Genomic DNA, 27,805 nt, shown 5'->3' on the forward strand with positions numbered 1-27,805 from the left:
GGGTGCGAGTTAACCGGCCTGCGCCCCTGGGTGCGAGTTAACCGGCCTGCGCCCCTGGGTGCGAGTTAACCGGCCTGCGCCCCTGGGTGCTGACAGCAATTGGAACATGTTCACTGGGTACTCTTAACACCACTTGCAATTCCCACTGGTTCCTGAGCCATTCAAAAGCAAACACCAAAACCAATGTACTCCTCCACCATCTTCATTGCTTATGTATGGCATTATGATAAAGTTTATGGTGAGAACAAAGACCTGTTCAATTTTTGGGAGGGAGGGGAAGCAGAGAAACCAATCTGGATGGGTTAACAAAGTGGTTTCTGATGGTGTTAACTTTTTTAGCCTTTCAATAAAGGGTGAAGCTTGGTTTGAAGGAAACATGAACCAATTACATCGTCACTAGTGGAGCTTGTGAGGCAGTGAATTGGATGTCTTGTAATGACAGGATGGTAAAGTGCATTGCAGATGAACCTGTCTTTAAGGTTATGACATGTATGGATCAATGGATTCTCAAGTGCTAAAGGCCGGAAAATGTTTGCAGGGTCCAGACCGGAGGCTACAAAGGATCTGTGTTAAAGGTGGTCTTGCATGTGAACCTCTGAGGTTTGACATCAGATAATACAGAGTATTTTACGCTGGGTGTAAAAAGTTGTCAATCAAATGGACTTCCTGTGTCACCACTTGCAGGAAATCAGTTGCACTATTTCATTAGAATGCCTTTCCTGTGTTCATGTGACTCTTAACACCGGTGTGACAGAAACACCAAGCAAGTTCCACAAGTTCAGTGAAGAGATCTGTTGCTATAGTCTCTACAAACTCCAAATGATTACTTTGCATTGTTTTCAAATGTCCACGGTTTTCGTTGGAATTCTATCTGCAGCAGCTGGACAGGTGTGCATATATTTAAATCCATTAAAACACTGGCTTTTTAAAAATTGGAGTAATGAGAGATTGCAGATGATTTTCAACTAGTACTTTGATATTTGTTGTTTGTAATAAACCTTCTAAAAATTCAAGTCATTTGGTGCTTTGTTTTAATAAATCATTTGGGATCCAGCCCCTGACTGTTTAACTGGAGGCTCTGCAGAGTCTATCAGGTTTTCTTAGAGATTTCTTTGCCCTGGCTTTGTTTGACCCAGGGTGGGATTAAGGTTCATGGAGTGTGGCCTCTCTGTCTTGTACTCTGACTGCAGATAAAGAACGGTTGGCCACTCCACTGCTGTTGGCTGAGCTCTGCTTTGTGCAGGAGTGTTTGCCCACAGTGGGATTTCCTCAAACTTGGTTGCATGAGTGTCAAGGAGGCTCACCTTGAGCCCATTTGTGGAGGGTGGCCCTGGATTCTTAAAAAAAAAGGCAGCTCCCGTCACTCTTGCATGTCTCCATTGCTTTCCTCATCACTGAGTGGGATCTCTGTCTCGGCTGGAGGTCCCAGAAGGTCTGAGCCCTCCTTGGATGCAGTTTGAGTTACCCTAGGCACTGACATGGGGCTAAGACTGTCGAACTTGCAGTCTTGGTTCATCAGAGGTGGCGGGTTGGGCGGATGGTGCTGTGGCTTGGCATGTAGCCGCTTTGCCTGCAGGAAAAGTGCAGGGTCAGGCATTGGGTCCCAGCCAGGGAGATGCCTCTGCCGGCTAGAGTCTCTGCCCAGTGTTTTGTTGCCACAGGTAATGCCAGCTGCTCTCGAGTGGAGTCTGTGGTTCTTTCTCAGCGCAATGGAGGTGTAAACTGGGGAGGTGGGGATGGCTTTATCAGAAGGCTTAACTGCAGGTCGGTCGGCTTGCCTGGGATTGCTCAGCTTCTGCCTCACACTGTGCAGCTGGAGGGAGAGCTGGGCCGCTGCTTCCGACTGCTTCTGCAGCTCAACGCTCAGCACGGCCATCCTGTGGGTCCGCCTCTTGAGCTCCTCCAGGAACAGCCTCTCCCTCCTCCGCAGACTCTCGTCCAGCGCTGAGATCAGGGCCTCCTTGCGGCACAGCTCCCTCTTCAGTGCTGCGTTCTGCAGCTCTTTCTCCCTGAGCCGGGCTTCGATTGGGTTACAGTCCTCCTTCTGCCTGCACTCATCTGCAAAGGAGAGGAGAGGTCGATACAAAGCTTTGGGGTGGGTTCCCAAACTGCTATGTGACCCTGGTTCTGCCTCCTGCCTTCCCAAGACCCATCATCAAGGAAGGAATGTAATAAAATGCCCAACAAAAAGTGCAGGAAGCCCATTACCCTGGTCACCACCTCTGCACTGATACATATAACCCTTAATGTTGTATATTCCTACTAAAACCTTCCAACATCATAGCCTTCCATTTTTCTTTCATCCATATGTCTAAGTCTTAATAGCCCTATTGTTCCAGCCTCCACCTCCATCCTTGCTTATGCATTCCAGGCACCCACAACACTTATTTTTTTTAAAAGAAAACCTTGCCCCTGATGTCTGCCTTAAACTTCACTTTGTACAGACATTCTCTGGTGTTTCTACTCCTACCTTGGGGGGGGGAAAAAAGGCCACTCAGAATCTTTAATTTGCCTCTCACCCTTCTTTGCTCCAAAGAGAAAAGGTCTAGCATCCTGGTAAATCTCCTCTGCATGCTCTCTAATTGTCAATTGTGTATGAGAGAGAGGGGGGGGTGGGGGTGAAAAGAAAGGGAGAAAAGACAGAAGGGGATGAGGGGCAGAATGGAGAAGGGATTGGGGTAGACAGCCAAATCTGTACTATTAGTTAATTCTGTACAGCTTGAATGTGTACCCATCTCCCCCCAACCAGACAATGAAACCTCAACTCTACGATGCATGCTCCAAGTATTTCACATTACCACTCCAGGTTAACAAGAGGAGTGTCCCTTACCTGACTGGCCACTTTTTGATGTCCTTGATGTCAATTCGTATGTCAGCTCTGCAAGACAGGTAAGAGGAGAAATCAGATGGTTTAATGCTCCAAGCCATTGTGTGCGCTAAAGGGAGCACTGTGAACTCTGTCAGACCCATGGTCCATTAGCATGATGCTATTAGTGTCCCAGGTTTAAATTTGTCTTTTGAGGAGTTTGTGCCTTCTTCCCGAGTCTGCAAGTTCTTCCTCTGGGTGCTTTGGTTTCCTCCCACCCTGTGTATGGGGTTGTAGGTTAATTTTGGTGCAATTGTGCAGCACTGGTTCACATAGCTGGAATCAGTTTCTACCGGTTTTGTTATTAAAGTGTACACATGTAGAATTGGGCAAAGACCCATTGAAATGCTGGAGGAACTCGTCCAGTCTTTCAGCATCTATAGGAGATGAGACATTTTGGGCCTGTGCCCTTCAACAAATAACAGGAAATCTCAGAATGTGGACAATGCTGGCTGGGGGAGGAGTCCAGACCAACAGAATTTGATAATTGGAGATGAGACAGCTGGGGAAGGCAATGGGGGGTGGAGGGGGGGGGGGTGGTTAAACTAGAATCAGAAGTCAATATTAATGCCATTTGGTTGGAGATTGCCTAGTTAGAAGATGTTGTTCCTCCAATATGTGGGTGGTCTCAGTCTGGTGGTGCATGAGACCATGGACAGACATGTAAGCACAGTAGCATTGTACAGGCCCTTTGGCCCTTGATGTTGTGCAGACCCATACATTCCATAAAAGTACTAATCCCTCCCTAACCCTCAACTCTCCTATTTTCCTTTCATCCATGTGTCTAAGATTCTCTTAAATGCCTCCAATTTTTTTAGTCTCCTCCACCAACCCTGGTATGGCGCACACCGTTTTTAAAAAAAAAAAATAACCTATCCCTGATGTTTTCCCGAAACTTTTTCTCCCTCAACTTTGTACATGTGTCCTCTGGTGTTTGTTATTCCTACCCTGGGAAATGGGCGTTGGCTATCCACCCTAGTTTGGGCATACCTGGGCTGGCTCCACTGATCAGCAGGACGTGGTACACCTGGGTCTCTTCCCCAAGGATCAGACACTAGCTTCATTCCAGGTCATGAGCCAGAGACTACGCTGGAGAATCAACCCAAGGTGTATGCCACTAGTGGGTCGGGGTTTTATTGGGGTGCACGCTAACAATCCACTGTTGTAACTCATTTCTCATCTTCCAATTAATCCTAGTGCTGCACTTCATCAGGGGGAGGGGTTACTGTTTATTTAATCATGGGATATCTGTGCATTTAACCATGGAAACTGACAGTAATAGCTATCTGTCAGTGGTAGTGAGTATTGATAGTTTAATTGTCTGATGATGGCTCTATTGCTTCTGTCTTGTATGAGAGAGAGTGTGCAAGAGGGATCACTAAGGCAACTTTGCAGACCCAGTGACAGGAAACAAATTCTTTATCCTTATTATTCAAGAGGGAATAAAAACAAAATCTCTCTGAAGGAAAACCTTCAGATGGATATGGAATCCCTGATGTCTGCAGAGGAAAACAATGGGGAGGTTGTTGGCTGGCACCAGCTCAGGCCGTTGATGTGCTTGTTTAGTGAGATGCTCTTTCAGTGACCAGTGAATCTGGAAGAGTTTCTATGTTCTCCCAGTGTGAGTGGGTTTCCTCTGGATGCTCTTGTTTCCCACCCTCCAAAATATACAGGGTTATAGGTTAATTTGGGTGCAATTGTCAGCATGGGTTTAAATGGCTAGAATTAGCTTCTACAATGCTGTAAATAAAATTAAAAATGGGCATACTAGATACTCTTCCCATTCTGCCAGACAAGCTCTAACCCTGCTCTGTCTAAGAGATACAGTGGTAAATGTCTCAGAAGACATTGCAACTTGTAAAATACAGTACAATGTCCACACAACCTTGAGCAGTGCTGGTGATATTGACTCTGGAAGCTTTTCCACCAGCTCCCAAGACGGTTATCAAACTACTTGCACCCTTCTCAGTGAAGGCACAGGAATAGTGTACCACCACAGAATATGGACACTTGATAGATGAGGAGTTGAGAGCAATTTCTGAGAATCCTTAACTTTTAAACAAGAGTAGGGGTCTTCAAGACGATGCATAAAATATTTTTCTCCCACTGGTTGATGTATTTATGAAATAAGCTACTGAAGCATATCATTTAAAAGACATTTAGACAGGTACGCAAAGAGGGAAGGTTTAGACGAGGGGTTCTCAATCTTTTTCTTTTCACTCACATGCCACCTTAAGTTATCCCTATGCCATAGGTGCTCTGATGCGTAAGGGATTGCTTGAGGTGGTACGTGGGTGGGGTGGAAAGAAAAAGTTTAAAGTCGTTATGTGCATAACTCTAAAGGAAATGGACCAATGGCAATTTTTCTCAAGCAAAATATTTCAATAACAATTGGATCGAGAGCAGGGATTCTCAACCTTCCCAATCACAGCACTTGTGTCATAGGGATTATTTAAAGTGGTATGTGAATGGAAAGAAAAAGGTGAGAACCACTGGTAGAGGCACCTACAGACATCCCTCATCCTCTAACTCCAGTTCAATTAAAGACTTTGCTCATAACATTTATGATATATGTCACAGAATAATTGCTTGAAATAGTTCCATATCATATAACTGATCATTTGAGGTGTAAAAAAAATCAAATCTTATCCTGCTCTAATGAAGCATTCTTCACATCATCCTTCATGTTATCCTGATGGTACTTTCAATCCCTGAATCCTTGCAAAACAGTAGCCAACATATTAAATGTAGGAACTTGTATTTATGATTCACTCACAACTAAAATACCAACTGCCCAAAAAAATAAACAAATAAGAGAGTAAGTGTTCTTTACTTCAAGAAATGTAACTGAGAAATAGGGGGTAAGTATTAAACTTGGTTTGATCGCACTTACTGTATGTATTTCTGGTCTCCACAATACAAGAGTTTAAAAAAAAATCATTTGAGGAGGAGGGAAGAATGTCCGGAGGATGAGTACAAGTAAACAGCCAGGGGGCCATAATTAGACATGGATATGAGGGCTGGGAGAAAAGCTGAGAATTAATTGGGGAGGGGAGTGGCTCTATGAACACAGAGACAGAAGAGTCAGAGGGAGGGGTAAAGGGAAGGGATCGGGAGGAAGAGAGACAGGGATCAGGTGCGAGAGTCAGTCTTAACAGAAACCGGAGAAGTGGACGTTGATGCCACCTGGAAGGAGGGTGCCTAGACAATAAGTTACTGTGACTCAAGACTTGAGGCTCCACCCTGAGACAAATCCTCTCGAACAAGGTTACCATGATGAAGGGCTCAAGACCGAAATTTATCTTTCCTATACAAAGTACACTGCGTGACCTGCTGATTTTCTCCAGCATTATCAGAATCTTTAGTCATGAACGACACCAAATTTGTTGTGCTTTTACTTTGAACTGGTTTACTCTCACGAGCCCTCCGGACACCGCAGTGTTTTCATGATTCTGATTTGTTAGCGGAGGCTGCAGGGAACTGCAGCAAAGTGGGAGCACCAGGGAGATTTGAAAAGAGTGAATGGCGAAGTTCCAACAACCCAGGTTCAAACCCGACCTCCTGTACTGTCTGTGTGGAGCTTGCATGTTTTCTCTGCAAATGGAAACCATTCTTTTGCTCCCAAGTTTCCTCCCACAAAATGTATGTGCAATCGATTCAATTGCCACGTTGTGTGTCGGTAAGGGGTAGAATGGTGGGGGGTGGGGGGGAAGGTTGTGGTTAATAAGAATTTGGGGAGAATAAATTGGAACTAATACAGAATTAGTGCATGTTGATGGTTGTGATTAGCACAGACTTGAAGAACCTGAGTTCGTGCTGCTTCTCTTGCTCTAATGAGTGGCTGCAGCACATAGCATAAATTGTCTTATGGCAGTACCGCAACCCACCACTGCACTGGGACACAATGCAAAGCAAGGAGCTGGGAAGGCAATGATGTGTTCTAGTCACAAATGTTCACATTAACCAGGAATGACTGGTCATCATTTGCTGACTTCCTTTCTGTGGAAGACACTCAGCCTCTACTCCTGAAAACCTCCATGTTGGATTCAGAAGTGTATTGGCTGGAGGTGAACAATCACCCTGAGCCTTTGAGAAGACAGTGCAGAGGGTTAAAGGCATGGAAATTCAGCTGATGACTGCTAAATGTTCAAAGTATAGCTGCAGAGTTGGTGCAGTCCACAACTTGCACTTATGTAGCACCTTTAACGCAGCCATCTAGCCCATGGGAATTGACTGGGGCGTTAACCCTTTACACCCGATTCAAGGGCAAATGACCAAAGGCCTAGTAGTCAAAGAGGTAAATTGCAGGGAATGCTCGATAGGAGAGAGGCGCTTAGGAAATTCTGGTGCGTTGTTGGCTGCTGAAGGCACAGTTATCAATGACGACTGATTAAATTCAGGGATGTGGGAATTAGCTGAAGTATTTCTTTTACACGTTAGCAGGGACTTGATGAGCCAAATTGGCTCCTACCTTGTCTTGAGTTACGATAATTCAATGATTAAGTAATAGCTTTAGGCTGGCACCAAGCCCCAAATATCACTTCAACCATTTGACCTTTGAAAATTTTCCAAAAGGGATTCAATACCAAAACGCAGGTTGTGGACGGTGAGTAGCTGGCCTGGCCTCGCATTGTAGCCCTGACCATGGGCCTGAATCAGTCTCTTGCAGACTTGTAGGAGCAAATGGCAGAAGCAAGTGAAAAATAGGAAAACTATATTTCAAATAGATGTGACAGCATCAGGGCAAAAGAGGGGAGGTTGCTTCTTCCTGTCTCCTGAAAGGCCAGGGGAAGGAAGTGTCTGTTCTTGTTGACACTGTTTGTCTTGCACTTGGACCACAAGGGCCTTCCAGTTCAGAATAGTCTGTTAGGAAAGGTCTCGGAATAAGATTTGAGCAGTCAGACGAACAAATGGTAGCACAACCGTAAGACCATTTGACATAGGAACAGAAATATACTATTCAGCCCATTGAGTCTGCCCCGCCAGGATCTGATCCATCTTCCCACTCAGCCCCACTGCACACCTTTCTCCCCGTAACCTTTGGTGCCTTGGCTAATCAAGAACCTCCCTTGAATACTCCCAATGACCTGGCCTCCACCACCACTTGTGGCAACAAAATCCACCCTCTGGCTGAAGAAATTCCTCTGCTTCCCTGTTCTAATCAGACACCCTTCAATCCTGAAGTTGTCCTCGACTCTCCCAACATGGGAAACAACATTTCTACATCTACTTGGTCTATTCATGTGATGGATGAATGAGATTTTATCGAGTATAAGACATTGAAAGGTTTCAATGAGATCACTTGTCATTCTCCTAAAATAAAAAGTACTAGCCAAAAGCTGTCAAATTTCTCACACAACTCTTATTCCCAGATTCATCCTGTGACTCTCCCCGGAACCTGCTCTAGTGTTGGCACAGCCTTTTTTTTTTTTAAAAACGAGGCCAAAACTGAACACATTAAGTAAATCTCACCAGTGCCTTATAAAGCCTCAATATTACATCCCTGCTCTTTTATTCTATTCCTCTTGAAATGAGCACCAGCATTTCATTTGCCGCCTTCGCTACCAACTCAACCTGCAGGTTTACCTACAGGCTAACCAGTTCTTGTAAGTGCTGTTAGCTGATGTGTTGTTACAGGTGGAGGGCTTCCATCAGTTTGGATGTTCTGCTCCCTCAGTGGGTGGATGCAGGTATTGCAGCTCATTGATTTGTCATTGAAGATTTCCTTCCCCAAGGATTGCGCATAATCGAGCTTCTCCCCAATGACCCTCAGTGGAAGATGCACTGGAAGCACCATTACTCGACAATGCTGCTCTGAATCAGCATTACTTCACACTTCTCTGCTCAGTTCTTCTCTACTCAATTTCACTCAATAACTTACTGGCAGCTGAACTAATGCTGAAGTTCTTGTTACCCTCGCCCTCCCTTGAGGAGCTGGTGACTTTGAAAGCTGGGTATTCTCACTTGCTGGAGAGAGATAGCAGAGAAATTTCTTTAAGGCGGATGACAGTCAGACAAGGTGCCGTGGGTCTCTGTCCACATCCTCCCTGATCCTTGCCAAGGTTACTTGTGACCGATCTGGACCAGGGTGGGGCTCTGGTGAACTCTGCGGCACTTGACAATCATCAGCGTGTCAGAAGGATGAAAGTCTCACCCCTCCACAGGACCACCCTCTCAGCTGATTGGGCTATTCAAGCCTCAAGGACTTTTTAAAAAAAACATACAGCACAGGCCCTTCTGGTCCATGAGCCTGTCCCCCCCAATTACACCCATTGAGCCTACAACCTCCATACATTTTGAAGGTGTGGGAGAAAACCTGAGCACCCAGAGGAAGCCTATGTAGAGATTTCTCTATCGTTTTCTGGTAATGGGAAGGACTCTTCATGTGTGGGGTCTGAAGACAATGCTGAGGTTTCAAACAAATAGTTCTCACCTATACCTACTATCAAGATGAATATTGTAGTTGGAGAATTCAGGATGTGAGATGGCGAAAGTCCATCTAAGCAGGTTAGAGAAGGCTAAATCCCCAGGGCCTAATGCAAGTTTTGCTTTATAATTATGACCTAACACATTGCTCAGCATTTGTGAGCTACAATTGGTCCAACAGCTGAGACCACTAAACACCTGCTACATTTAACCTGGCTTTTAAAAAAATTAATATTGATGATCTTTGATGAATTGATGATCTTTCCCATTGATGAATCAGCTGTTTCTGGAAATGAGCAGCACAGTCCCAGCTTCTGCTCATGGGGCAACAGCCTGGGGCTCAGAATTGCCAGAAATCGGATCTAGCCACGGTGGCTCATATAGTTGGATAGGGGCATTGAACCTCAGCTCATACTGGCGCCAGGGAACTGGCCACACAGATAACACGAGAAGGGGTTGGCAAGAAAAGAAATGCAGCATTTTGAGAAAGCATTGGGTTAGCTTCACTGTAAGCTGTTGGCAAATTGTCAAAGGGATGAGATCATTGTGGTTGCACACCACCAGCGATGTTCCACATTATGGATGAATATCAACACCTTGACAGACATTTTAAAACAGGAAGAAATGTTGCTGAGTAGATTTGATTTTCGAAACAATCTAAACTATTGCAACATCCCTTTTGTTTTGCACTGGCTGCCACCAGGAATATTTATCTATCTTACAAGGCAATTTAATTTGCACTTATTGTATATATACAGATGCAGCAAGAATTTTAGTGCAGCTGTAAAATGTCTTATACTCGATAAAATCTCATTCATCCATCACATGAATAGAACAGAGCAGAAAGATGAGGGTAAAAAAATTCCCCGCCCTCCTCCTGATGGCTCAGCGTGTCTCCATGGACCTCGCATGCAAATGGTCTGCTGTCACTTGAACTTCAGATTTAAACTTACCTTGGCCTCTGATCGAGAAACCGGGATCTCTGTTTCTGGACCCACCCTTCCTTAAAGTGAATGAATGGGCAGAGGGAAAAAAAATGGTTGAGGTGGAGAATGTGGAAATGGATAATCATGACCTGTACCTCCCACTCCAACATGAAATCCAGATGAAGATCATATCCTCAAAGTGTACTCGACTTTAATCCTCCTTTACAACTGACGTTTTACAACAGGGATTCAAAACAGTCACAAACAACAAAGCGTATTCATTCAGTTAATCCCTTAGACTCCAGTTAATGCAGAACATGAGAGCACGGTGGTTAAATAATTGGATTAAAAGTCCAATAGGCCTGCAGAGATGATCCAGAGCCAAGTTCAACCCCTATCACTGGGCAACATAAACAAATTCTAAAATTTAGAAGAAGCTGTTGCCGTGATGTGTGTATAATTTGATTTCTGAGGCTCCTAACTTTGCTGCTCAGTCTGGTTTAAAGTTTTGTACAGCATCTGCTTCTTTGTTCCTCTCCACTCTGAACTAATCTTTTCAAGCATAAGTTTGTCATCTGATTGTACAAGTACAACCTGACGAAACAGCATTCTCTGTCCTCGGTGCAAACTACGCAGACATACAACTAGACAAAACACATACAGACAACAATACATATGTAGGACAAGTATTCATCAATACAAATAAATATTGTTTCAAGAATATGAGAAACACAGATGGTTCGTGTGAGCAGTTCCTTTGGTCGTTCAGTATTCTCACTGCCTGTGAGAAGAAGCTGTTCCTCAGCCTGGTGGTGGAGGCTCTCATACTCCTCCATCACTTCCCTGACAGTAGCAGCAGGAAGGGGTCCTCAATAATCTTGCGTGCCCACTTCAGACAACAATCCTGGTGGATTACATCAATTTGGGGGGAAGGGGGAGGGGTGAGGACTCCAGGGAGCTGCCATTGATCCCCTCTGCCTCTTATGGTTCTGTGGAAAGACCACTGATCCATTAGTGCCTGTCTCGGAGAACCATTTTGATTGATGTCCATTACTCACTATGGTGAGATGGCAGATGTGTCCAGCGATGATGTCCAGATGGTTCACAGTATTCTGGAGATTTGGACTAAACCAGTCTCACTGCAAACCCAAGATCTTTATTCATTTTCCAAAAATTGCCTCAAGCAGATCTGGCAATTTCAGATCTTGAGAGAAAAACCCTAGAATCTAGAGCAAACAAAGAAAACCTGGAGCTTTGGATTATACCTGGGTTAGGTAGTATCTATGGTGAGAAATAGATGGTCAACCTTTGAATTTAGGCACACCACATGGTAACAGGCCCTTCTGGCCCAGAAGCCCATGCCACTTAATTACACCCAATTAACCTACAATCCCCCCCCATAGAGTTTGAAGAGAAGGATGAAACCTGAGCACGTGGCGGAAACCCATACAGACATGGGGAGAATGTGCAAACCCCTTCCAGAAAGCATTGGATTTGAACCCGGATGGCTGATGTTGCAGCAGCTTTGCGATAACCGCTAATCATACCGCACTAACCTTTTGGGTCAGGAGGGGACCCTTTCTCAAAACTAAGTTGGGAAATGGGGATGGGGGACCGCTTGGATTAAACAGGAAAATCTGCCGATGCTGTGATTGTAGTGCAAGATTCAAAACTCAGCAGGTCATGCAGCATCTATAGGGAATCAAAATGATTTTTTTTTTTAATTTAGACATACAGCACGGTAATAAGCCATTTCAGCCCACAAGTCCGTACTGCCCAATTTTCACCCAATTAACCTAAACCCCCGGTACGTTTTGAACAGTAGGAGGAAACCAGAGTCCCTGGGGAAAACCCATGCAGACACAGTGAGAACGTACAAACTTCTTACAGAGAGTGCGGGATTTAACCCTGGTCCCGATCGCTTATGCTATGAAGAAGTTGCACCAACCACGCTTCCACGTATAACCAATGTTTTGGGCCGGAGACCTTTTTTAAGGCATGAGCAAAAGTAGGTGTATAGAAGGTTTGAATCTGTGCTGCCTGTAAGGAGTTTGTACGTCCTCCCCATGTCTGTGCAGGTTTCCTTGGGGTGCTCTGGTTTCCTCACTCCCTTCAAAATATATGGGAGTTGTAGTTTGTTTGGGGAGCATGGGCTCCTGGGCCAAAAGGGCCTGTTGCTGTGTTGTAGGTCTACATTTTAAAAATAAATAAATAAATAAATAAAGCGGACGGGGGCCTGAATAAAATGTCGGGGTAGGAGAGGAGGGAAGAATGCGCATGGGAGGTGTTCAGGTCAATAAGTAATCAGATAGAGGTGAATATGATTGGGAGGCCAGAGGAAATAGCTGAGAGGTGATAGAGGGTGGGGTGTAGCTCCCTGAATGGAAAGGGAAGGGGGTGAGGAAAGAAGACTAATGAATAGGGAAAAAGAGAGGGAGGGGCTAATAGAAACCAGAGAGGTTGATGTTAATGGCATCTGGTTGAAGAGTGCCCAGGTGAAATATTGGGTGGTGTTCCTCCAATTTGTGGATTGGCATTGTATGAGACTAATAATGTCACTAGTAACTCATGGTGTCAATGCCACCAGGGGTGGTGGGGGAGGGGGCAACCTTGCAGTGTGTGCAGACGAAACTACCTGGTTCATTTTGCTGTCACCCCCTCCAAAGGTGTAATCCTTGGGGTCCACACCCCACCTAGTGACGCCAGTACACAAAGCCAAGGACAGATATGTCAATGTGGGAATTATGTTCAGGCCTGCCTGCTTTTTGCTCAGAGTTTGACGAAGGGCTCAGGCCCAAATCATTGATTATATCCCTTTGCTTCTGATAGACTCTGCATGACCTTCTGAGTATCTCCAGCTCTCATGTGTATTCCACTTCCCATGAGTTGGACCAGCTACAGTCCCACGTCTGCTTCTCACTACCTCTTCCCCTCTACCACTGATGTGTTTTGTCACATGATCTAACCTCCCATCCAATATGGGGAACCAAGAATGTTCCCAGCTTTGCCCCTGCTGCAATCCATTCAATGCCTTCCTGTCTTGAAATCTAGATTCTGTGCCTCAAACGCCAGGTTCGAAACAAACCGTCCTGATCACCCCTTCCTCCATGTGGGTGGCATCATGTTGCCCTTAGCAATGGCAATTCAACCTGGCAGTAGCCTCACGGAGCTAATTTGATTCTGGTGTTCACCAGCAATCCACTGCGGGGAAGATGAGCGATCAATGTAGTGGACTAATGGCATCCTCACCAGACAGACAGTCTCCAGTTCACTGCCTTCCAATGATACAGTTTCAGCAGGGATGAAGTATCATTGGGCTAGATGAGATCAGTCAGTGCAAGAACAAAGCTCCCATAGAGCCGCAGATGCTTTTGGTGCAAGGCCAGACCAGGCTGATAATGTTTAAGGCAGCAGACTGAATGTGTAATAAAGAATGAACTTCTGTCTACACACCACCATTTTCGCTGGCAAGGACTTTACAGCTAATGACGTATTTCTAAAATGTAATCGGAGCAAAGTGGGAGCCTCGTCGTGCATGGCAAGCTCCCACAAATAGTCCCCGGAATTACGATGATACAGGGGTAACAATCTCGCCAGATCACTCCTCAAAACAGGACCAACTGAGGGAACAGCCTAGGTCTGCTTTAAAAACTCATCCTGGTGACAGTCCTTCCAACACTCCCTCCGTAACTCCTGGAGGAGACTTGAACCCTCAACCTACTGACCCAAGAGGCAAGAGTGCTGCGTATGGAGTCATTGCTGACACTGAGCAGGGTGGTCACCACAAGAACAAGACAGATCTGCAAGTGGTATGGTGGCCCCAGGCGTTGCTCTGGGTTCAATCTAATGCAATGCCTACAGGACGGTTACCACAGCAGCAGACCAGTGAGGGGCTCGGCAGCTGAAGGGCCCACAGAGGCTGGGTATCAGAACCAGGATACAAGAGGGTGCTGAAGGCAAAAAGGGCTCCCGAAGGCTTCCTGATTGTATCGGAGGTTCGGATCTGGAGCTCAGGTCGCTGATGGTTTGAACTGGAGTCTGTGCGGCTGCAGGAGTGCTGGAGGCGAATCCACGGACACAGTCTCTGAAGGGACTCTCTTTCTCCTATTGTTCGGGTGCCAGAGAATGCTCATGGCAACTCTTCACTTGTCTTGTGGCAGCCAAGAGTTGATGTATAATTACATTTTTAATGTATTATTATGTGACTATAAAAGGAACCTTAGATGATGCACAAGAAATACAAGTGAAATGAAAATGGAAAACTGGTGAGGGCACAGGATCGGAGGGACACACACCTGTATCATTGTTACAGGTGGAAGCTCGTAAAAATACAGAAATGCTGGTGGAACTCAGCAGGACTTGCAGCGTCTAGAGGAGGCAAAGATAAATAGCCAAAGTTTTGGGCCTGAACCCTTCTTCAGGTACGAGTAAAAAACATGCAGGATTCTGAATTAAAAGAGTAGGGGGAGGAGTACAGACCGACAGAGAAAAAGTGTTAATTGGATATGGACAGAAGACCAGGAGAGAGGAAAGGCGAGATTCCCAAAACAGCTGTTCACTCTGGACCAATGTTAACTGGTTCTCTGCACCCTTTCACATTCACCCGGCATCCCAGAGCCACATATCCTCCAGCGGTGATGTCCTGCATACCCCGTCCCTTTCACACTGGGCTAACTGGTATGCTTATCCAAAACAAATCGGCGGTAATACGCCCTCCCTAGGCAGATCGGATGCCTGCATGCCAGTTCACGACCGTTCACACTGACACCTTAACTGGTAGTTTGGCAGTTAATTACTGGGTTAAGGTGCCAGAGTGAATGGGGCTAGAACTAGAGGAAAGGGGGTACAGGGAAAGATCAAGGAGGGTGATGTGTGCTAATGGAAACCAGAAAAGTTGCTGTTATTGCTATCTGGTTGGAGGGTGCCCAGACGGAAGACAAGGTGTTGTTCTTCCAATTTGCGGGCATTCTCAGTGCACGAGACCATGGACAGACATGTCGGGAAGGGAATGGGGCAGGGAATTAAAATGGGTGGCCACTGGAGATCATTGCTTTTGCAGCGGACAGAGCCAAGGTGGTTAATGAAACAATTGCCCAGTCTGTGTCCCAGTCAGATAAAAGCCTCTGAACTTAGAGATGGATCACAAGTGCCTGCATCTCCCTTCACCTGACTACTTGGGCACTAATCATCAATGTGCCATCTAAAATCCAATGGGTTAGCAAGCAGTCAGCAGTTTGAATGGACTTACTTGGACAAGAGGAATAGAATTCCAGAGCAGGGATGTGACATTCAGGATTTATAAGGCACTGGTGAGATCTCACTTGGAGTATTGATAGCAGTTTGGGTTCCTCATTTAAGAAAGTATGTGCTAACAATGGAGAGGGTTCAAAGGAGGTTCACAAGGATCATTCTGGGAACAAAATTATTGTCATATGATGAGTGCTCGACAGCTCTTAGCCTGTATTCATTGGAATTTAGGAAAATGAGTTGGAGGGGGAGTGAAAAAGAAATCACATTGAAAGAAATTGATAAAATAGATGTAGAAAAGTTGTTTCCCATGGTGGGAGAGACTAGGTCAAGGGTTTCAATTTCAAAATTGAAGGGTGTCCGCTTAGAAATGTCTTTATCCAGAGGATAGTAAATCTATGGAATTTGTTTCCACCTGCGGTTGTGGAGGCCAGGTCATGGGGTGGATTTAAGGCAGAGATTGACAGGTTCTAAATTGGCAAAAGGCATCAAAGGTTAAGGTCAGGCAGTGGGGCTGAGTTGGAAAATAGATCAGCTCATGATTAAATATTGGGGCAGACTTGATGGGCTAAATAGCCCATTTCTGCTCTAATGTCTTGTGGTCTAATCATTGTCCCACAGGTGTGGTCTCATGCCTGAAGTGAGGGGTGCATTGAAACACCTTCCATTGTGACAGCAGGAACATGGTTGGTGAATGGAAGGATTTGGCGTTAATACAATTGAGAAGCTCAATTAAGCCATCAACCCCCTCCACGAAATATCAACACTAATCTCTCGCATGCCCTCACTGATGTCTCACATTCTGCTTTGCTCCTTCCTGCCTTCTCACCTTCGATTTTCCTCTGTACCTACCTTACACCCTCATGCTTTGTCTCACCCTTTCTCCCTTTTACTTTTGAGCACTGACTCCCCTGCTCCCATCCTGCACACAATTTCCATTTTCCTCTTTGCAATCCCTTCCTCTCCACATCTCTCTGTTTCTTCTGCCTCCCTCCTGCCCAGTGGAGAGGATGGGGGGGGGTATCTTAGGCACAAACGATTTTTATTCTCTCTCTTTCACTTCAAATGAAAGAGAATGCCTTGAGTAAACGAGAGAGTCTGCAGATACTGGAAAAAATAGACCCACCCACAAAATGCTGGTGGAACTCAACGGATCAGGTAGCATCCACAGAAGGCAAAAGGTTGCCAACATGTCGGACTCAAATCCTTCATCAGCAATTGTAAAAAAAATAAAAGAGGGGATCTATATTCTCAGGTGGATGGACTTCTTTAATTAGAATATCTTCTCATTTTATACAAACCATCTGACAAATCACAAAAAGTCACTGGGCAGGAGTTTGTAAATTGAACATGCCTGTGTTAGCCCCAATTTGGTTATTTTGCCAACCGTGAAATAACTTGCCAGTACTCTGTCACCTGTGATCAAAATTGTGGCAGATGAGCCAGACTCGGAGGGGGAAAAAAAGAGGGCTGGCTTGACTGAGCAATTTTGCCTTCGTCAGCAAAGCAAAATGCACAGTGGCGTCACTAGGGTTGGTGTTACCCAGTGCGGTATCACCCCTCCCCCCCACCCCATGGACCTCCTCCCGTACCAGACCATACAGAATCCTTAGCCATGTTTTTCGTAATGTTACTCATGGATCGTAATTCCCATATATCACGGAATGTAATGGCAATAGTAGTGAGATAAACAACCAGCAAAATTAAAATGACACCTTTAAATTACAATATCATACGCACAGCCGAAATGTATTTACATTTCTATAGTTTCACGTGGTCCTGCTTTTCCTTTAATTACTACTTCATTCTCAAAAAAAGTTGCTGATATCGGTTCACAAATACTAATTGCCACAAATATCGTAGCTAAAACCCAGAAAATTTGACAAAAGCAGTGACTATAAAAACACCAGCAGCAACGAAAACAACAGTGTGTGCTGATTCAAAGTATCGTTGTAATTGGGTTATACCGACAGCTCTGACCGGAGCGCATTAGAAGGTTCAAAAAATAAACTAGCATCAAGTTTTAGCCTCTTATTGATACACGTCAGCTAGGCTTACGAAAAATGTTTTTGTTGTTAAAACTACAGGGATATTTTTTTCAAAAATAATAAATTTCTGCTGAAACACTGCACAAATTTTTTTTTTATAGACAGTCATTTTGGTATCACCCAGTGCGGTCCACCATCCATCCCCCACCCCCCCCCCCCCCAAGACGCCAGTGTAAACGCAAACCTCGAGTCTGCGATCTTACACCCTTGAGACGCCTGCAAGTTGTTAACCCCTTCTCCGCTGGAGAAATGCAGCGCCCACTCACCACTGCAGCGTTTCTGCAGTTGCAGGATCTCCATGTGCAAGCCATGCAGTAGGTCCATGTGCTCCCCCTTCAAGAAGGCAACATTCCGCAGGACGCTCTGGAGCTGCCGCTCCAAAGACGAGGTCTCCATTGTTATTGAGTGAACAACCTGAGGCCGGAGAGGAAAGTACAGATTAACAACTGGGGAAAAAAAGAACGACAAGGAGCACAGTCACACACTGTGACCCCAGAGGATGCTGTAATACACCTTCCCCTCAGTTGCGCAGAGACATCTCAGCTTCAGTTTGGCAGCAGTGCTGCTACCCGGAAATGAACAAGGCAGTAACTCCCTCTGACTTGCAGAGGATGCTGCAAATTCAAAGCGGCTCAGCTGTTTACAGAATGTGGATCTGGAAACATGACAGACTTGCGGCATTGTCCTATCCAGAAAATGCAGCCTGTCTTTTGAATTCAAAACAAAAAGAACCTGCAACTTTGTGTCATTAACCTTATGGGAACAACAGAATGAAAATGGCCCCGTTAATGCAGACACAGCTGCTTCAATTGTACAATTATCGATTTTACCAACCCTATTTATGTCTTGCTTCTGATAAAGGAGATTTTAGTTCATTGTTAGACAGCTAGGCCTACCTGTCAGGTATCAGGCACAAGGGCCTGCCTCTCTGTGAACGATTCAGAGAACTGAATTCAGCGAACCATTCTAATCCAAAATATCCCTTTCTCTCCCCCCCCCCCACCCCCCCACCCCCCCCTCCCCCCGTCCCCTGCACATTGGGGAAGGCTATTTGGCCCTACAAGATCATTCTACCCTCGAATTACAACAAGACTGCTGTTTCTGAACTCTTCCTGCCCAGTAATTCTTCCTGTCCAGACCCCTCCCTGCCAGAGCACGGGCCAAGTCAGACCCCTCCCCATCAGAGCGTGGGCCAAGCCAGACCCCTCCCCACCAGACCTTTTCCAAACCCCCATCCCTGGAAACATGGACTGGCAAAACCTTCTAACCCTGGTCTGTAGGCCAGCATGACTCTCTCATCAGACTCTTGCTCCCCCACAGAGCAAGGACCACAAATACCCTACCCCTCCTAGCATGGGCTAGCAAGATTCCTCCCACCCTTCACCACAGGCCCCCTTCATATCTTTGCTCTCACATTTTAAATGCGTACACTCTTGTTTTATCTGAGAAACGTATAAATTAATTTTATTATATATTTATTTGGGATTGCTTTGTATATATAGGCATGTCATTTGGGGTGTTCTGTGGGGGTGTGCTCAATGGCCTGGAGATGTGCCGTTTCATTGGGTTGTCCATGCACTATCAGATGACAATAAACTTGAATTTCTGTTTTCCCTACCCTGGTGGGGGTGAGGAATGAACCATCCACCTTTCCTATTCCCCTCATGATGTCAGTGTCTTCTACAAGCCTTCTGGGCTCAGCCGATCCAGTCTCTCCTTGTAACTCAAGCCCTCCCGTCCCAGGAACATTCTTATGAATCTTTGCTACACCCTTTCTAATTTAATACCCTCCTTCCCACATCTGGGTGACTAGAACTACATACAGTATTTCAAGTGAGATCTCGGCAATGCCGTACAGACATGTAACATGACATCCAAACTCTTGAACTCAACACCACCTGTAACTTAAATCTTTGATTTTAACTTCTCCCAACGTGAAACTTTAAATTTGTTTCTCCTTCCATCGACATTGCCCGACTGAGGAATTTCAGGATTCTGTTTTTTAATTTCAGATTTCCAGAATCTGCTGTTTGTTTTATTCATGTGGCGCTGCTTCCCAAATACAGACCAGGGAACTCCAGTAGCATCACAAGTCTACACTTGGCTCCCCACTAGGCCTTGCAACACCTGGGCAGCAAAGATGCATGCATCAGGATGCGCTCTAACAGACCACAGTTCAACATTTAACACTATCTTCCCCTCAAATGATCAGCAAACTCTCAGACCTGGGACTCAACACTCTACTATGTAATTAGATCATGGATTTCCTCAGCTCCAGACCACAATCAGTGAGGATTGGTAAGAACATCTCCCCAATCTCCATCAGTACCAGAGCACCATAGGGCTGTGTTCTTAGCGCCCTGCTCCACTAGCTTTACACCTGTGACTCTGTAGCTTGGTATGACAGCAACACCATCTACAAATTCACTGATGATACCAAGGTAGGGATTGTATAAAAAGAGGCCCTGAATCAGCATAGAGGAGGGAGATGGAAAACTTGGCAGAATGGTGTACCAATAACAACCTCACACTCAGTGTCACCAAAACTAAGGAGCTGATTGTTGACTAAAAAAAGGGAAAATGATCCAGGACCATTGGGTGTTCAAAGGTGGAGAGGGTGAGCAAATTTAAGTTCTTGCACGTCACTATCTCAGAGGATGTTTCTTGGACCCAACACACTAATGGCATTGTGAAGAAAGTACATCAATGCCTGCTCCTCCTCAGGAGTTTGTGGAGACATCAAAAACCCTGGCAAATTTGTATATACGTGTGGAGGAAAGTGTGTTGGCCAGCTGCATCATGGATTGGTACAGGGACACCAAATACCCCCAGAGTGTAAAGCCCTCCAAAAGGTAGTCGACACAGCCCAGGACCTCATAGGCAAATCCTTCCCATCATTGAGAACATCTGCAAGGAACGCTGCTGTCAGAGAGTGGAAGCAATCATCAAGGATCCACACTACCCAGCACAAGTTTTGTTCTCACTGCTACCATCAGATAAGAGATTATAGGTGCCACAAGACTCGCACCATCAGGTTCAGGAACAGCTGTTTCCCCTCCAACATCAGACTCCTCAACAACAAACTCAATCAGGGACTTATTCAAGGACTCTTACTTTTGCACTTTATTGTTTCTTCTCTCTGTATTGCATAGTTTGTTTCTATTTCTTAATTTGTTTATGTGTACATTGAGTCTTGAAAAAGGATTTTGACTGAAATGTTGACTGACCTCTTCTTTGTAACAATTCTTTGTCTGTTCCAAATCCCTCAAGGAATTTCCTCCTCAATTCTTCAAGCCCAGCATTTTCAAAGCTCCACTGTTCCAGTCAGCAGAATTGATCAAGTTTATGCTTGCACCACCATTTAATGAAATCATGGCTGATCTGATGATAGATAGGCTCATCTCCACCTACCTGCTTTTTCCCCATAATTCCTTAATATGTAAAAATCCATCAAACCTTGCCACAAATATACTGACTGAGGTCGCCTCCACTGCTTTAATGGACAGCATATTCCACAGATTCACCACCCTCTGAGAAAAGCAGTTCCTTCTCATCTCAGTCCTAAATCTACTACCCTGAATCTTGAGGCTATGTCCCCTAGATCTAGTCTCCCCACCAATGGGAACACTTCAGATTCAGATTTATTCTCAGAGTACATACATGACATCACATACAACCCTGAGATTCTTTTTCTGTGGGCAAGACAGAATTACCACTAATTGGTAGTGCAAAAAAACTGTACACAGCGTATACATGTAAACAAATAAAGAACTGTAAACAGATAACAAACAAACAAACTGACTGTGGAATACAGAGAGAACAAAAAAAAAGAAAAAGTAAGAGCCCTTAAATGATCCCTGAGTGAGTTTGTTGTTGAGGAGTCTGATGGTGGAGGGGGAGCAGCTGTTCCTGAACCTGGTGGTGCGAGACTTGTGACACCTACACCTCCTTCCTGATGGCAGCAGCGAGAACCAAGCATGTGCTGGGAGGTGTGGATCCTTGATGATGGCTAATGCTCTCCGACAGCAGCGTTCCCTGTAGATGTTGTCAATAGTCCACCACCCTTTGGAGGGCTTTACGCTCAGGGGTATTGGGGTCCCCATACCAGACTGTGATGCAGCCGATCAGCACACTTTCCACTTCACATCAGGGTTTCTGGTGTAATACCAAACCTTCGCGAGCTCCTGAGGAAGTAGAGGGGCTGATGTGCTCTCTTCATGATGCCATTAGAGTGTTGGGTCCAGGAAGGATCTTCCAAGAAAGTAACTCCCAAGAACTTAATTTGCTCACCATCTCCACCTCTAACCCTCCAACGATCACTGGATTGTATAGCTCTAGCTTTATTACCTCTATCTTATCTACGCATTTCATAATTTTATGTTTCTATAAGATTCCCTCTCATTCTTCTAAATAGTAGTGAGTCACTCTCTCCTCACAGGCTAACCTCCTCATCTCTGGAATCAATCTGGTGAATTTCCTCTGCACTACTTCCAATGCCCGTTCATCCCTCGTCAAGTAAGGTGACCAGAACTGCACACAGTAGTCCAGATGCGGTCTTACCAGTACGTTGAACAGTTGCAGTGTAATCTCCCTGCTCCACAACTCAACCCCTCTTGCAATGAAGGCCTATATTCCATTTTCCTTCTTGATAGCCTGCTGTACCTGCAAACGAACCTTTTGTGATTCATGCACAAACATTCCCAAGTCCTTCTGCATGTCAGCATGCTGCAATTGCTTGCCATTTAAATAATAATCTGATTTTCCATTTTCCCTTCCAAAGTTTATAACCTCAGATTTGCCAACATTGTACTCCATCTGCAACACACACTTAACCTATCTATACCCATCTGCAGACTCTCCATTTTCTCTGCACAATTTGCTTTTCCACTCAATTTCATGTCATCAGTAAACTTAGATGTGCTACGTTCTGTTCCCTCTTTCAGATTGTTAATTTAATCATGAACAGTTGCAGGCCGAGCACCAAAGCCCTCAATAATTAAGCTGATTTAAAGATTCAGGATTGCATTTGTCGTCATGTACACAAAAGACGTCCCTTTGTTTACACTATAAAAGTACACATAGATTGGGTTTCCTCATTTTTAATGCTCCACTGGAAGTCACTCTCTCAAACCCATTTGAGCACTTATGACACCTCTGTAGATCACTCCTTGACCTCCTACAAGCCAAGTTTTCCTGACCACACCATTTATTCTGAAGCCTCTAAACACTGGATCCATTGCACTGGGCAAATTTTGGCACATCACAGGCAAGTAATCCATACATTGTCCCAAACAAGTTTGCAAGGAGCTGCTTGGAATTCTTTAAGCTGTGTCATTACCATATTACCCCCAAAAATCAACAAGATATTTCTCAATTCCTTCCCAATGGAGTATTCTATAGATGCTGTTCACTGGCAGTTTTCTTCCCATTTTTTTTTAAAACTGGTTGCATGCTTCCTCACTGGTTGAGGCTATAGACGGCTTTGGTCAGACAATTTCTCGCTCTAAATTAGGGTGAAACGCTAAAGTCTGCAGACAATGCAATTGAAGTAAAAGCACAATGCTGGAGAAACTCAGTAGGTCAAACAGGGTACCTTATACAGCAAAGATAAAGAATATAACCAACATTTCGGGCTTGAGCCCTTCCTTCATACTAAAACTCATACTTTGCTTGACCAGCTGAGTTGCTCAGCATTATGTTTTCACTTCTCACCCTGCCGCACCTGACCTTATTCAGTTATGTAGAACCTTTTAAAATCTACAGACCTTATTGTACAATATTTGTCTACCACTGATACATACTCAAAAAAAAATTGGTCAAGCAAGGTTTTCTCTTTTGAAATCTATGCTGAATATTTGTTATTATACTTTACATCTTGAAATTTCTCCTTTAATAGGGATGACAGGTTTTTTTCCTCCCATTTACAGAAGTTCTCCCCACCCCATCCTATAGACACATTTTGTTAGCTCTCCACCAGTTCTCAGACAAAAATTACTAAACATGTGCCTGAAGGTCTCCGCTTTCTCTTAAAAGCAGATTTGCAAAATATCTGGCCTACAAATATTACTCTGCGCATGTTTGATTAACTTATTTAATACATTTCTTTTTAGTGATTTTAAATGCACTTATCTCATTCCCCAACTCATTATCCTCACACGGTAAACACCCAAGCAAAATCATGATTAAATATCCCACCAATCTTCACTTTTTGTTGAAAAGTCTTTGCAACCTTTTTGCTATTTTAATTTAAGTCCCTTGATATGTTTGATTTTCTTTTCCTTCCTCTTTTTAAAAATAAAGCTACCCTCGCATTCCCTTGATTGTCTCCTATAACGAATTCTGTTCAACGTTGAATTTAAGCTACATTCTCGGTTGTTCCCTTATGTCCTTTTTCACCCTTGGGGTCTCGTGAGCATTCAGTTTGTCCTTCCTTTTCAGTAGGACAGATATTTCCCGTTTTCTTTTGAGCAGTATTTTAAAATATTTTCCAACTATCATATCAGTTGTTGCTCACCACAAGTTCCCCAGCTCCTCAAAATTTGATTCATCCAGTCTATCAACCAAGCTTTTTAAATCATGCCTGATTTCTTTATTCTAACAACCACAGAAGAAAATTAGAGTAGGCTCCTCAAATCAGCCCCATCAGTCAATAAAATCAATGCTGACCTGCCTTGGGTCTCATCTCCTCTTCTGTGCTAGTTCCCCATAGCTCTCAATTTTTAATACAAAACAAAATCACTTCCTCTTTAAATACCCTTAATGATCTGGATGCATAATTCCAGAGATTCGCCACCTTTTACAAGACATCCCTACAAACTTCAGTTTTGTTACTGTTTCAAGATTGCGGGGGTGGGGGGGGGGGTGCAATCAAAGTCCACTCATTTAAGATTCTCCCTCTGAAGGAATCATCTGTACCTTAAACCTACTTTGCTGTGCCCCTCAGGATATTTCAATAAGATCCCCATCGGAGGGGCGGGTGGAGTAGTTTATAAAAAAAAAAAATCACACAACATGCAAGTACTTGGGCCAACATAACAAACACTGATCATTAAAGCTGGATGCAGAATGGTATTAAGGTTAGTCAGCCTGGCTTTGTGCATGGTAGGTCAAGTTTAACGAATCTTAGAGTTTTGTTTTTGATCGGGTTACCAAGAAAGTAGATAAAGGAAAGGATGTAGATCAGTGGTTCTCAACCTTTTTCTTTCCACTCGCGTACCACTTTAAGTCAACCCTATGCCTTCGGTGTTCTGTGATTAGTAAGGGATTGCTTAAGGTGATATGCAAGTGGGAAGGGAAAGTTGAGAATCACTGCTCTCGACCCAATTGTTACTGAAATATTTGGCCCATTTCCTTTGGAGTTATGAAACTATGCACATAAATCAATTAGGTACGATTAAAACAATGGCTTTCAAAGTTTTCTTCCCACCCACATACCACCTTAAGCAATCCCTTACTAATCACAGAGCACCGATGGTATGCGAGTGGAAAGAAAAAGATTAAGAACCACTGGTGTAGATGATGTCTACATGGACTTTAGTAAGGCCTTTGACAAGGTCCCACATGGAAGGTGGGTTCAGACACTAGGTATCCATGGAGAGAATGTAAAATGGATTCAAAATTGGCTGAATGGGAGAAGACAGAGAGTAGCTGAGGATGATTGCTTCTCAGACTGGAGGCCTGGAATTAATGGTGTGCCTCAGGGATCGGTGCTGGCCCCATTATTGTTTGTCGTCTATATCAATGATCTGGATGCCAATGTGGGGAAAATTGGATCAGCAAGTTTGCTGATGACACTAAGATTGGAGGCATTGTGGACAGCAAAGAAGGTTTTCAAAGTTTGCAGAGGGACCTGGACCAACTGGAAAAATGAGCCAGAGAATGGGAGATGGAATTTAATGCAGACAAGTGTGATGTATTGCAATTTGGAAGAACAAACACAGGTACGACATGCATAGAAAATGGATGAGCATTGAGGAATGCCAGGAACAAAAGGATCTGGGAATACAGATACCCAATTCCCTGAAAGTGGCATCACAGGTAGATAGAGTTATAAAGAAAGCTTTTGGCATCTTGGCCTCATAAATCAAAGTACTGAGTACAGGAGTTGGGATGTTATGGTGAGGCTGTACAAGACATTGGTGAGGCCAAATTTGGAGTTCTGATCACCAAACTACAGGAAGAATATCAGTTAGTTTAAAAGAGAGCAGAGAAGATTTACTTGGATGTTGCCAAGTCTTCAGGAGTTGAGTTATAGGGAAAGATTAAACAGGTTGGGACTTTATTCCTTAGAGCATAGAAGAATGAGAGGAGATTTGATAGAGGTTTACAAAATTGAGGGGAAAAGACAGTAAATGCGAGTAGGCTCTTTCCACTTGGATTGGGAAGAGATGGATACAGAGGACATGGCTTTAGGATGAAAGGTCAAGAAGGAACATTAGGGGGAACTTCACTCAGAGTGTCTGATGTGGTAAATGCAGGCTCACTCTTAAGTTTTAAGAATAAATTGAATAGATACATGGATGGGTACAGGTCAGTGGGACTAGAGAAATGATGTTTTGGCACAGAGTAGAAGGTCTGGTTGGCCTGTTTTTTGTGCTGTAGTTTCCAGTGTTTTACTCGTGTGGTTAAAAAACCGTCTGGTTCACTAAAAAAAATGTATATATTTATTTGTGAGAGATCAACATACAAATAGAGCAAAACTAACATTTGTCAAATAAATTTTAATTGAGTTTTAATTAAAAGTTCAAGACAAGAACAGCTGTGATGCTGGTATACTCAACAAAGCACTTGACCCTCACTTCCATGTCCTCACCGAGTTTCAATTCCCGTTTGAAGAGTAAGCTTTTTCTGAATGCAGTAAATAACATTCCAATGCAAAGCCTAGAGGGGCAAGGGTATTACACCATTATGATACCAACCAGGTTCATTCAGCTGCAGGGACCACTCCAGTCGGGTTCACCAATATCCGAGAAGAATGCAAAACCAGTCTGACTTGGACATGACCCCAGACCTCCCAATTCCTCCTTCGAGTTGGACAATAAATCCAAGAATGCAAAACCAGTCTGACTTGGACAAGACCTCAGACCTCCCAATTCCTCCTTCGAGTTGGACAATAAATCCGAGAAGAATGCAAAACCAGTCTGACTTGGACAAGACCTCAGACCTCCCAATTCCTCCTTCGAGTTGGACAATAAATCCGAGAAGAATGCAAAACCAGTCTGACTTGGACATGACCCCAGACCTCCCAATTCCTCCTTCGAGTTGGACAATAAATCCGAGGAGAATGCAAAACCAGTCTGACTTGGACAAGACCTCAGACCTCCCAATTCCTCCTTCGAGTTGGACAATAAATCCGAGGAGAATGCAAAACCAGTCTGACTTGGACAAGACCTCAGACCTCCCAATTCCTCCTTCGAGTTGGACAATAAATCCGAGAAGAATGCAAAACCAGTCTGACTTGGACATGACCCCAGACCTCCCAATTCCTCCTTCGAGTTGGACAATAAATCCGAGAAGAATGCAAAACCAGTCTGACTTGGACAAGACCCCAGACCTCCCAATTCCTCCTTCGAGTTGGACAATAAATCCGAGAAGAATGCAAAACCAGTCTGACTTGGACATGACCCCAGACCTCCCAATTCCTCCTTCGAGTTGGACAATAAATCCGAGAAGAATGCAAAACCAGTCTGACTTGGACAAGACCCCAGACCTCCCAATTCCTCCTTCGAGTTGGACAATAAATGCTGCCACTGTCAAGTGATGTCCTATCTGATGCAACTCAACCGGGACCTTGAAACCTCCCACCAAGGCGGGCTTAGTTAATTATGCATTCTACAACCAATATCAGTTTAACAAAAGTATTTGGGGGATCAAAACAGACGGGTTTAGCGCGTCTCCCGCAGTGTCCGAGTTCGACATAAATGCATGTTCTCCAGTCGAACTGGATCCACCTTCATGACCCGGACAAGGGCAACGCGCGGCGAATGACAAGCCGGGGGTGGGGGGCGCAAGACGGGAGGGAGGCGAGAGCCCCCTCCGCGCACCTAGCCGCGGAGCGCCGGGACCTGCCCCGGCTCTCATCTCCTACGCCCGGTGAAAGGAGAACAGAGCCTCTGGAAACACACCAGCGGAGCCCATCCCCAACAATAACCTTGCCACGCAAACAAACGCCAGAGGGAATTGGGGTGCAGAGGAGAGTTTGGATAAAGACTCACCCGCGGGAGAGGGAGAGGAAAGGAACCAGCTGGCGGCCAGAACAAAGGCTCCGGAGCGAACTGCGCGGTCCCAAGCGA

At 44.7% G+C, this 27,805-nt stretch overlaps 1 protein-coding gene across 1 annotated transcript; it reads right to left on the bottom strand.

Moving 5' to 3' along the window:
• ccdc92ba (coiled-coil domain containing 92Ba) lies at window positions 1-27,805 on the bottom strand. Its single transcript, XM_069912191.1, has 4 exons — window positions 27,728-27,805; window positions 17,780-17,927; window positions 2,831-2,878; window positions 1-2,058 (listed from the first exon to the last, which is right to left on the bottom strand). The coding sequence occupies exons 2-4, from the start codon at window positions 17,907-17,909 to the stop codon at window positions 1,361-1,363; spliced, it is 876 nt and encodes a 291-aa protein (XP_069768292.1). The 5' UTR covers window positions 17,910-17,927; window positions 27,728-27,805; the 3' UTR covers window positions 1-1,360.

The sequence above is a fragment of the Narcine bancroftii genome, chromosome 14 (assembly GCF_036971445.1).
Source record: "Narcine bancroftii isolate sNarBan1 chromosome 14, sNarBan1.hap1, whole genome shotgun sequence".
NCBI classification, from domain to species: Eukaryota; Metazoa; Chordata; class Chondrichthyes; order Torpediniformes; family Narcinidae; genus Narcine; species Narcine bancroftii.

Excerpts from the sequence above, each read along its gene's own strand:
- ccdc92ba (XM_069912191.1), bottom strand. The coding sequence starts at position 17,909 with ATGGAGACCTCGTCTTTGGAGCGGCAGCTCCAGAGCGTCCTGCGGAAT. Across the intron at positions 2,879-17,779 it reads ACTGCAGAAACGCTGCAGTG|AGCTGACATACGAATTGACA; the intron begins GTGAGTGGGCGC and ends CCTGTCTTGCAG. Across the intron at positions 2,059-2,830 it reads ATCAAAAAGTGGCCAGTCAG|ATGAGTGCAGGCAGAAGGAG; the intron begins GTAAGGGACACT and ends TCTCCTTTGCAG.